Raw genomic sequence first — 12,447 nt, 5'->3', positions numbered from 1 at the left:
TACAGACAGTAACTTTCCCATAAAGCAGTTTTAATGTTCATATCTGTCTTAACCTGTGGAGAGGACCATATATCCAATCCGGCATAATCAATAGAGCAGTGTGGTTGTCCGTAGTCCACTTCTCGAAAGTTGTCTAAAATATCTTTAGAAGACAGATAGCATCTCTCTGTTTCTTTCCGAACAGCCATAACGCTCTATTGTGCCAGTTCTCATTTGATTTCATCTCAAGTTACTTCCCTTTCTTTCATCTTTGTAGAATGAAAAGATAATGCATTCAACAAAAACGTTTCAAGATAATCTTGCTGTTCCTAGCATTAGCTTCTAACTAAATGATTGGAATTTCAGATGTAGATCGTGATTCTGGTCTATTGTTAATAAGCCATGGTCTCCTGTGAGTTTTAAGCATTTGGAGGGTGTTTTTTACTTTTTATTTTTCCACCTCTTTCTCTTTTACCTTACACTAAGGACAGACAGTAAATACAGTTGCCAAAATGCATGTTACTACTCTTTCCACACTTCATATTTTTGCTCTATTTTTTTTGCTCTATTTTTTCTTTGCCTACATTCTTTCTTATTTGTCTACATATACCTGACATAGATGGATTCAAAAAGTAGTTGTTAAATTAATAAAAGTAGATCAACAATTGAGAAAGTCTGCATAGGTAAATTGTGGAGGAACCATGTCCTAATATGTTGCTGAGCCCATATAATTCAGACAAAGATTAGGATACTGTTGCATCTACTTTATTTCACCTAGTCCTTGGAGCTTTTATGATAAAGCAGTTCCATAAGAACCCACAGACTTAAACCAAGTCTCAATGAACCGCCTCACTGCAGGCTGGTATAAAGAGAAAAGTACAGTCTTAAAAACAACCTCAGTCATTTCCACATGCTCGTTCCATGACTGAGCATGTCACCCTAGCTCAGTGCAAGAGGAGCATCTGACGCTGCTTCTCTTTTTGCTCACATGGTAAGCCCCACTCCACCCCCAGCCAAGCGAGTGTCTGACCAGAAAGGACACTGCATTCATTGCAGTTGCTGCTTGACCAACTGCTGCCTCCATGGTGCCCTGAAGAGTCAGTGTTTTGACCAAGGTTGGTGGAGAAACTGGCGCGAACCTTACTGAGAGCCATCATGGGCTCCTTACAGCGTTTCCAGTGGTGATTTTCATGATGCTTGATTTCTCTCCACACTCACAGACTTCTGTGCTCAGCCCTCACTCAGGAGGGAGTTCCATAGTTTCAGCATAACTGTCCTGGTGTCACATGCATAGAAAAGCCTTTAACAACTCTGAGATTCGTAAGGAATATTCTAGGAATTCTCTGTGTGCTTGTCTTCTTGACTCTCAATATTTGCGCTTCCTCTTCTTTTACTTTGTAGTCTATTTTTGTCTGTTCATGAGTATATCTCCACATGCTTTCTTTTTTTGTGGTTTCGCTCTCTCCCATCTTTTCTCTCACATCTCCTTGAATTTCCCCTCTCTTGTGACAAGACTGGCTCTTGCCTGTTGGTCTGTCTTTACTCCCAGCTCCTAACTTTGTCCCCTTTCTCTTCCTTCTTCCTGTTGTCCTTATAGCTAGTCCCAGATGAGAACCATGGTTTGAAAAGGGGTTTTGTTTACTCTGTGCACGGAGTAGAGAGTCCAGCATTGATGGTGAAAATCTAAGTATGTCCTCATTCCAATAAAACCTCTTTGTTGATGTAGGACAGGTTTTTGGTACAAGTGAAAATACACAGTGATCTCCCAAGTCCATATTCTTAGGGTTCCCAATTTGCCTTGATAAGAAACTGTTACTTATTTTTATTTTTTTTTTGTTACTCATTTTTATTCTATCACCCACCACCCTATTGCAGTTATCTCAGTGATCCTTGATAGGTACTGAAGAGGGACCAGCATTGAATCTTTTTCCCTGGATCACATTTTCTTCTTCAAGCTGTGAGTTTTATTTATGCCATTTATGAGTTGGTCGTTTTGCTCACAAAGCGGCTGCCAAGGTTAGAAGCCGAGCCTCAGCCAAGTAGACAGATGTTTGAAAGCATCTGGATGTTCAGCAGCATTGACACTGGGCCTGCCCAACCCTGTGTTTGTAATACCCTGCAGCACCTCTGGTTAGCTCAAGGCTGCCCAAAAAAGAAAATTTAAGTGTAATTAAGAAAAAATTCCGTTCTTCTTTGGGGGATGCTAAATGCGCTTTGGTTCTTCACTTTTTAAAGTTTCCTGTTTAAAATATCTAGATCCCTTATTATTTAGCCATTAAAAAGAGTGAAATAATGCCATTTACAGCAACGTAGGTGGACCTAGAAATTATAATACTGAGTGAAGTAAGTCAGAGAGAGGAGGAGAAATATCATATGACATCCTTTATATGTGGAATTTAAAAAGAAATTACACAAATGAACTTACTTACAAAACAGAAGCAGACTCACAGACTTGGAGAACGAACTTAGGGTTGCAAGGGAGAGGGATAGTTAGGGTGTTTGGGATGAACATGTACACATTGCTGTATTTTAAATGGATAACCAGCAGGGACCTACTGTATAACACACAGAAATCTGCTCAGCGTTAAACGGCAGCCTGGATGGGAGGGGAATTTGGGGGAGAACAGATACTTGTGTATGTATGGCTGAGTGCCTTCGCTGTTCATCTGAAATTGTCACAACATTGTTAATTGGCTATACCCCAATACAACAGGAAAAGTTTTTAAAAATTCAGATATCCAGATTCTTGGATTCTTGTCAGCCTGTTAGTGTTCAGTCTTGCCTGAACCCTGCAATTCAGGTTGGAGCTATTTCCCTAGATCTCTGCTTGCAAGTCATACTGTAAGTTCTGTTCCTGCCTGCCAAGCTCTAGATCCTTCCTGTTATTCCCTCAGCCCTAGCCCTGCACTCAGGTAGTAGCAGCTATCTTCTGAATAAACTGAAGCTTTATTTACCAATTACAGAATGGGCAAACCAGCGCTTTGTTGCATAACTTGACTCATGTAGGTTTTGAACTTGGAAGATAATTTTTAAAGTTCACTTTTCTGTGTTTTAGGGCACAGAACCTTCTACTGGGTTGTCATCCAACATATTTTATGATTAAAAGGTCAGCTATTCTGCCTTGTCCATCTTGCTTAGTTTCAGTTCAGTTCAGTTGCTCAGTTGTGTCCAACTCTGCGACCTCATGGACTGCAGCACGCCAGGCTTCCCTGTCCATCACCAACTCCCGGAGTCTACTCAAACTCATGTCCATTGAGTTGGTGATGCCATCCAACCATCTCATCCTCTGTTGTCCCCTTCTCCTCCTGCCCTCAGTCTTTCCCAGCATCAGGGTCTTTTCCAATGACTCAGTTCTTTGCATCAGGTCCTGTGGCCTGTTTTCCCCACGAGCTATACACTCTGTGAGGGCAGGAGATGATACCTCATTTAAAATCTTTCCTTTGCTTCCCCAGTAGTTACTGGTAAATATTAGATAAAGTAAATGCTGATGCCTATAGGGAAGTCAGTAGAAGATTAGCACTTGAGCTAGTGTGTCTTGACCATCAGACCACGGCATTTCTCTTTTGACCAGGAGCCCTAAAGCATTCCCTGATGGACACTGGAACTGCGGGTGGCTGGGGGGTCTCAGCATTAATGATCCAATAATGGTAGTCTTTCCCCATCTTGTAGTGTTGGAAGCTGGTTGACAAGTGGTGGAGGTAAGATACTGAGGAACTTATTTTCCTTCTCACATCGATTTTTTAAAAACTTTTGGCATCTGTCGCTATTTAGTCAGATTTTAGTGGGACTACTTGCTTTAGGCCAGCTTTATTTAGATGCATTGAGTATAATTTATTAACCATTAATGGATGTCCTGCAAAGAATGCAGCGAATGCCTGGTCCTCAGTCACTTCGTCAAATTCGGAAAGTAATTCCTTATCCATGGTGTGACTCGTATGTCTCCCCTGCCCCTATGCAGAGCATTATTGCATTATGGGAAGCCCTGAACACAGGGGGAATCTATGAAAGCTATGGATCCTCTTCCTGGAAGAACTGTTATAAACAGTAGTTATACAATGCCATCTATTTTTAAAATATAATCTTGAGGTATACAGTATTATAATCTGACATCTATGTATACTACAAGGTGATCAGCACTCCAAGTCTCATTTATCATCAGTCACCGTACAGTCGATTCCCCCCACACATTTCACCCACCCTTGGTAACTGCACCTCTGATCTCTGTATCTATGAGTTTATTTCCATTTTAGTTTGCTCTTTTTTTTTTTTTTTTTTTTGAGTTTCCACACATAACTGAAATAATGCACATCTGTCTTTCTCCTTCTGGCTTATTTCACTTAGAGTAATATCTTCAAAGTTCATTCATGTTGTTGCAAATGGCAAGGCTTCTTTCTTTTTTATGGCTGAGTAGTATTCCACTGTGTATGCATATCCCACATCTTCTTTATCTATTCGTCTATCTTTGAGCACTTAGGTTGTTTCTATATCATGGCTGTTTTAAACATAGAGGTTCACATACCTTATCAAATTAGTTTTCATGTGCTTAGGATAAATGCCCAAATGGAATAGGTAGGTCAAATGACAGTTCTGTTCTTACTTATTCTTACTGTTTTCTATAGTGGAAAAATTCCCACCAACAGTGCACAAAGTTCCCCTTTTCTCCACACCATTGCCAATACTTATTTCTTGTCTTTTTGGCGATCACCGTTGTAACAGGTGTGAGGTGATCTGCATCGTGATTCTGTTTTGCATTTTCCTATTCATTAGTCATGTTGAACATCTTTTCATGTGCCTGCTGGCCATGTGTATGTCTTTTCTGGAAAAATGTCTACTTAGATCCTCTACCTAATTTTCAATCAGATTGTTTGTCTTGTTGTCTTTGAATTCTGTGAGTTCTTTGTATTTAACCCCTTATTGGGTATACACATTGCTAGCACCGTCTCCTATTTAATAGGTTGCCTGTTCTTTTCTTTTGGATTGTGTTTCCTTTTTTTAAAGATGTGTATTTATTTATTTTACAGCTGCACTGTGTCTTCATTGCTTCGCGAGCACTTTTCTCTAGTTGTGGCGAGTGGGAGCTGCTCTCTGCTTGCGGTGTGCGGGCTTCTCCCGGCAGTGGTTTCTCTCGTTGCGGAGTATAGGCTCTAGGCGCACGGGCTTCAGTAGTTGTGGCATATAGAATTAGTTGCTCTGCGGCATGTGGGATCTTCCCAGAATGGGTGTTGAACCCGTGCCCCCTGCAGTAGCAGGCGGATTCCTAAACATTGAGCCAGCCAGGGAAGCCCCTGCTTTTTCATTTTGATGATGGTTTCTTTCTCTGTGCAGAAGCTTTTCACTTTGATGTATTCTCATTTGTTTAATTTTGCTTTTGTTTTTCTTGTCTTTGTAGTCAGATCCAGAAAAGAAGGAGTAAGACCCATGTCAAAGTGTTTACCACCTATGTTTTCTTCTAGGAAGTTTATGGTTTCGGTCTTATATTCAGGTCTTTAATTCATTTTGAATTATTCTTTGCATATGATATGAAGTGGTAGTATTCATTCTTTTGTATGTGACTGCCCAGTTTTCCCAACACCATTTGTTGAAAAGTCTATCCTCTCTCCATCATATGTTCTTTGCTCCTTGTAAAGTAATTGCCCATATATGTATGGATTTATTTCTGGGCTTTTACAATGCCATCTTCATGCAGTAATGTGGTGAATGAATTACTCTTCTGGGCATTCACCCTATGTCAACTATTGTGAACCCACAACAAACTTGTGAAGTTGCTGTTGGACGGTTCCAGTTTTACAGAATAGGAACTGAAATACCCAGAATTGCAGTAACTTTGTCAAAACTGGATAGTGGCAGATCTAGGACTGAAATCCAGACCGAAGCAACTCAATAGTTCAGCTCCATTTATGTCCCCGTGCTCAGAATTTTACCTCGTATTTCAGGAGGGCATGGGCCCCCAAATCTGTGAGCAGCTGTTGCTGTGGACTTTGGACTCCAGGTTAGGTATCCTGAATTTGAAACCTGAGGTTCCTTCCACTTCCTCCACCATTCTGTTTCGACTTCATCAAAATCCATGTTAGCAGCTGAATAGCCAGAGGGCCTCGTTCTATAAAGTCCCTCCTAGGTAACTTGCCTGCCTCCTCATCCTCCTCCTAGCCCATCTTTTCCCAGTCTTTAGCTGTTGCTTGCTACCATCTTTGTTGCTTGCTACCTTCTTAAATGTCGCCTTACCCAGTTTCACTTTTTTGTGCAATTGTTTTAAAATTTAAATTAAAATGTATTTATTTATTATTATCATAGTATCATTTACCTATCATACTATATTACTGTTTTGCAGTTGACTCCCTTCATCTTAATTAAAATGAATTGATTTTAAAACAAAACATGTTATCAACACCTTATTGCAAAAACCCATACTATTTGACATGTGATAGTTAAGTCGCTCAGTTCTTGTCCGACTCTCTGCGACCCCGTGGACCGTAGCCCACCAGGCTCCTCCATCCATGGGATTCTCCAGGCAAGAATACTGGAGTGGGTTGCCATTTCCTTCTCCAGGTTGACATGTGATAGACGTATGTAAAAAATTATGCCTATAAGCTGTGAAAATAAATCAAAGGTACCAATGTTGTTATTTTCTAGCTTAAATACTTCTGGTAAAAGGGGAAAATGAATGAGTATCATTTGAAGTGTGGAGTGCATATTAGACATCAAATTGAGATTTCTTTTCTATTGATAAGCCCAAAAGGATACAAGTAATGGAAATACGTTTTTTACTCGATGTTACAGTAAATTCAAAGTAGCTACTCAACACTTAACATCTCAAGTATTTGGGCCACATCTGCTTTTGCTGTTTGTTGTTTCTCCTCAAGGACAGTTTTGTTTTGTGGGAAAAACAATATTGCTTTAGAGTGGAACTCTGTCTGAGAGTGAAAGTACAGGTGTGGTCACCCATCTGCACGGTGCATAGTTTGACAAGAACCCACATTGACCGTGCCGTTGCTGAATTGCTGGCGCTGTGTTCAGCGCTTCTTGTGTATGATTTCCTTCAAACATCAAAACAGCCTCCCCAGGTGTAGGCACTGTTGATGCCATTTGAGCAATGATGGAAACCGAGACACAGAGAAGTCAGGTAGCTTGCCCAAGGTCACCCAGCTTTTAAGTGGCAGGAGAAGATTCTCACCCAGGTGTGTCCGTCCTCTGAGCTCGAGGCTCTTGCCACAGTCTGCTCTGCAGCAACTCCCTTTGGTACATTTTGTTGTGAAACAGAGCTGTGTTATCTGTGGTCAGCAGAAACTTGTTGCATGGTAGCTGAGCAACTTCTCGCTTCCTAGTGTTCCATGTAAAGGAAAATGTAAGCCGTAAGCTGCTTTCGGAAGGTGGGGGCTGTATGTGCTTGTAGCATGCTGTGTTCTCTAGTGAGAGATACTGTAAAATGAAAAATGAGATTAGTGTTTCAGGTTGTACGGTTGCCTAATTATGCTTTTAATTATTCATGTAAAACAAGTAAAATGACCCCTGACAGAGACATAAATGATTTAGGTAAAATCAAATATTTATAAGATGCTGCTGAGTCCCTGGATGTATTGTAACAGATGCACTCCAAATGCTTTGCCTCCGTCCTTTGGATGCAAAATGGTTATGTATAGAATCTGTAACCGGCTGAGAATCATCAGCAGTGTTTAGGACACTACTGAGCTAATTCATAGGTATTTTGACTTTGGCACATAGGTTCAATATAATAGTTTATCTTCTAAAATATACTGTATCCTAGGGATCACCAAACGACAACCCCCTCCTGCTTGTTCTTACCTTTTTTTAATGGTTGGGAAAAGAAAGAAACGAAAAAGAGAAGAATATTCCATAATCTGTGAAAATTATATCCAAATTGTAGTATGGATAAATTTTCATTGGAACAAAGCCTCACCTGAGCATTTACTTACTGTGTTTCGCTGCTTCTGTGTTATGAACGCTGGTAAGTACTTGAAACAGGAGCCATAGGACCCACCAGTCCTTAAGTATGTCTTAACCTTCTACAGAAAAAGTTCGCCAACCCTTGTTCTAAACCATGCTAGCAGAAATAAAGGTGGAACCATGCTGTAGCATATTCAATCAGCCTAAGAAACACTTTCATTTCATCTTATCCTTTAATCTCTATTCTACTAATTGAATATTTTTCAGAAGTTGGAGGAAAACTGCCTTTTGAATGCAGTAAAAAGGAATTTACACAAACAGGTTTCCTTCACTTGCTTTTAGTGCTCCCTTTATATAGAGAAGTGCTGAAACTAATTATACTTGTTTTAGAAATGGGTCATTAGTTTAGTCCCTATCTTTTATGGAGACCTAATTTTCATGCTGGATTTCTCTCTAAGACTCGAACTGGGATCTCTTTAGGAAGAGCAGATGATGAGGGTATGCAAGGTTTTCCTTGCCTTAAAAAAGCTTAGCTTTTGATCACAAACCATTTAATATATTTGTTGGAACTTAATGTGTATTTAGCAGCCAATAAGTGTTTGAATGAATGAATTCATTTCAAACAAAATGGAGGGGGAAATATATGACTTACAAAATAAAATCTTTTTTATCCACTTGGGTATTCAATTCCTTCTGGAAAAATAATTTTTTGCTAGTCTAAGTCCATGTTTTTTGTTCTTGATTTCTCTTTTCCAGGCTTTAAGGGAGAGAGATGTGATTTTGAAATTTAGGATTTGAATTGATTGATGTTTTTTCAGATGGGCTAAGCAAAAGTTTCTTGGAATTAAAAGAAATAGTAAAGTGAAACTATTAAACTGCAGTTATTTGAGTGACTTAATGAGAATTTTAACTGCACTTTCCTGGACACCATATCAAATATGAACACTTTCCCCAGCCCTGGCTGTCTTCCCTTTATTGTTGCCTTAATATTGGTTTCTTGTTGTAGTCACTAAGTCACTAACTCCTTATAACGCAATGGACTGTAGGCAGCCAGGCTTCTCTCTCCATGGAACTTCACAGCAAGGATGCTGGAGTGCATTGCCATTTCCTCATCCAGGGGATCTTCCTGACCCAGAGATTGAACCTGAATCTCCTGCATTGGCAGATGGATTTTTTACTACTGAAAAGCCCACCTTAGTATTTGTAAACCCTGCAAGTTTTATTACCTGATACATTGCCTAAGTTTTCTGATTAAAGAAACATGTCTTTTGCATCCAGCTTATGTGTATTTCCCATCTCATTCCAGAGTGAATCTTGGGGTGGCAAGATTCAGGTGAAAGAAGTGAAAGTGTTAGTCACTCAGTTGTGTCTGACTCTGCGATCCCATGGTCTGTAGCCCGCCAGGCTCCACTGTCCATGGGCTTCTTCTGGCAAGAATACTGGAGTGGTTTGACATTTCCTTCTCCATGGGATCTTTCCAACCCAGGGATAGAACCCAGGTCTCCTGTACTGCAAGCAGATTCCTTGCCATCTGAGCCATTAGGGAAACCCTAGGAATCAGTGTTTAAGAAAGAGAAATAATTTTGATCATCAAGCAGATTTAGGAGACCTGATTCAAAGCAACTTACTCTGTCATTGTCTGTAGTTTGTGTTTGTTTTTTCTTTTCCAACTATGAAATGGATAAATTCTGAGACCATTCCCTGGGAATTTTCAGATGTTAGAATCAACTGACTGTTGAGAGCATTCTTTACCTAGAATGTGATAATGTATGCAAGCTGATGTTTTTGACTTGCGTTTTAACAGGTGCATGAGGAAGTAATTCACATCATATAACCATGAGCTTTATTTAATGCAACAAAAGATATCTTTTAAGTTTGGTTTGAAACTCATTGTTTCACCCCCGCACCCTATTTTTCACAGTTGCCATCCTGCTGAAAGATGACTATTTTGTCAGCGGCGCTGGCCTGCCTGGCAGATTCAAAGCTGAGAAGGTGGAGTTTCACTGGGGCCACAGCAATGGTTCCGCCGGCTCTGAACACAGTGTCAACAGCAGGCGGTTTCCCGTGGAGGTGAGTGCACCCTGAGATTTCAGGGGCAGCTGTGTCTTGGGCCTTGGCATTAACGGAGAGCTTTGTCTTTACCCCCCAGACATTTTGCGAGTGAAACTTGTACCGTCCTTTCCTTTGTGTCTGGAGATCCTACACATACAGCATGACAGAGGGATAACTGTTCGCAAATTTCTCATCTTTGTTTAATGGGCACAAACATTGTGGTCTGAGTCGACTTAAACCCTTGGTGGATGATTTCAAACCCTTGGTTTCATTTGACACGATTTCTTCTCCCTGTCCATTTCTGAAACTCTGCTCTCTAAAAGTGAAATTCTGTCTTCGTTTTGACTTTTTAGAAAAGCGAAAAGGTAGTTGATACGTGAAGGGGAGTGTCAGAACCATCTCTCAACAGGGAAGCTGCTTGAAAGGCTTGTGTACTGCTGAGGAAGATGCTGTGGCCTCTGGTCATATGACTCACTGTTACCTTTCTGGGGTTGATGGTGTCATTTTGCCTCCTCTATGTCAGTTTTCTCAGAGATCCATGCAGAAGAAAGGGTGGGTGCGTTAGGTCATGTGTATCCTTTCGATGAGAGAGGAAAGGAGCAGTTCTCCAAGCTCTTGTTTTAGTCGTTGGTGGGGACAACGCATCTGCTTCATTGCTAGCCTCATTTTTTTATATCTTTAATCACAGTCAGTATGTAAATATTCTTTCTTGGGGACAAGCATATTTGTTGATTATTTGAATTCCCACATGATAAGCTTTACAAAACTTTTTGTGAGTAGTAGGTAGGCTTGTACCCAGGCCTGTGACTAAACTCAAAACATGGAATGGCAACTCTGTTAGTGTTTCATGACTTCAGTAAGTCATGGTCTACTTGGGTCATCTGATGAATATTTTCAATCCTTCTCCATAGAGAAAAAATATAAATGTGTATTTGCATGTAATCTGTAGGGTTTTGTCACTCACCCTCACTCCTCAAGCACATTCATGGGCCTTTTAGGTAACCTTGAAGCTTAAGTGAAAAATCCCTACGAGAGGTGGAGATGAATAGTATTTCTTTGCTTATACATGTTTATGTTCACATACTGATTTGTCTCTTATCCATGATTGCTGGAGAAACCAGAGATCACCATTCTGAGAAAGTGCTGCATATTTTTTTTTTTTTTATGTTGTTGAGCTGATGAATTCACAGTATTAAAAATTCTTTCTGCATTAGTATTCCTCTATCATGGGACTTCCTGTCCGAGTCACATTAATGTTATGCCTTATGAGTGGAGTTTCTACTTAATGGGCTCTTTTTTCTCCTTTTTATGTTGAATGAATCATTTCTTAGAAATCTTAGCTTGATTTGTACTTGGAAAACTTGATTGCTAGAAGCCAAGTTGCATCAGGTTTTGAAGTTTGGGGTTTCTCTTTTGTTCCTGTTGGCCAGTTTGCATTGGCAGTGTAGCCGAAGGGAAAGTTTCTGTCCAGCTAGGTTTGCTTTAAAGCTTCTTTATCTTAGAATTGGGTTGCCATTTGTCTAGTTAATGTTGATCTGGACAAAAGACCTGTGCTTGAAAGTTGGGGAAACGTAATTTGGCAGCTGTCTTGGAAAAGAAAAACTCTGGAGAAAGGAACTGGAAACTCCTGCCTCATGCTGAAATCACATTTCCTAGTGCCTATTTCCTCCTCCTGTTTGATTCTGGAAAGATGAATAGACTAGATACATATTCTTTTGAAAATTTATTGCTTTAAATGAATTTTTTTAACTCAGAAAGGGCCATGAAATTTAGAAACTAATTAGAAATGGCAGCTACAATGCCCAGACTTACTGTTTGACCAAGCTCTTTGAATTTATTTCTTCTCAGTAATGTCAGATGGTAAGCTGCCTATATTAATTGGGTGCTTCATTGAAACCCATCTGGTTCCTAGCTTGTTTTTCTTTTTAATGTGATAAATATGTTAAATTACTTAGTGGTTGTAGTTGGAGGAACTTGAATTTCAGAGATCAAAAGTAACAGGATCAAATTTAATTGTAAAATACGCACAGAAATGTTGCTCATTTTTGCACAAGAATTAAATTGCTTTGAGTTCCTGATTAACACCAGGTCTTCCTGAGATTTTTACACTGTTTGAACATCTCAGACTTGGTTTATATCTTTCCACATAACTACACTGCTTTTCAAGAGGTTAAAACGAAAGGGAGAAAATCATAATGTACCATATGGTAATTTATCAGCATTGGGGATATTATTGGTCTTTTATAGAGAGCCAGAGAAGGAAGAGCTGTTGTGGACAACTGGGCTGGGATTGGTCAAACACAGCATTGATTCTCCACTGGAGATAGCATCCTCCCCTCCGGAGGACGTTAGGCGTTTTCTGGTTGTCACCGTTGTGGGCAGTGGTGTGCTGTCAGCATCTAGTGGACAGAGGCCAGGGATGATGCTAAACATCCCAGTTCATAGGATAGCCCGCTGTCACTATTGGGAGGCTCTCAGGAAGAGAAAGCTCTGTGTGTAGTGGAATCCAGCCTT

At 40.1% G+C, this 12,447-nt stretch overlaps 1 protein-coding gene across 3 annotated transcripts in view; it reads left to right on the top strand.

Annotated features, from left to right (window-relative positions):
* PTPRG (protein tyrosine phosphatase receptor type G) overlaps positions 1 to 12,447 on the top strand; it is a 755,472-nt gene that overhangs the window by 429,687 nt on the left and 313,338 nt on the right. For all 3 annotated transcript variants that reach the window (XM_065933358.1, XM_065933359.1, XM_065933357.1), the window contains exon 4: positions 9,803 to 9,951. In XM_065933358.1, coding sequence (XP_065789430.1) covers positions 9,803 to 9,951 — 149 coding nt within the window. The remainder of the gene's footprint in view (positions 1 to 9,802; positions 9,952 to 12,447) is intronic.

Source organism: Muntiacus reevesi, chromosome 4, assembly GCF_963930625.1.
Source record: "Muntiacus reevesi chromosome 4, mMunRee1.1, whole genome shotgun sequence".
NCBI lineage: Eukaryota > Metazoa > Chordata > Mammalia > Artiodactyla > Cervidae > Muntiacus > Muntiacus reevesi.
Note: the sequence above shows the minus strand (reverse complement) of the source record. Positions and strands in the feature narration are given on the sequence as shown.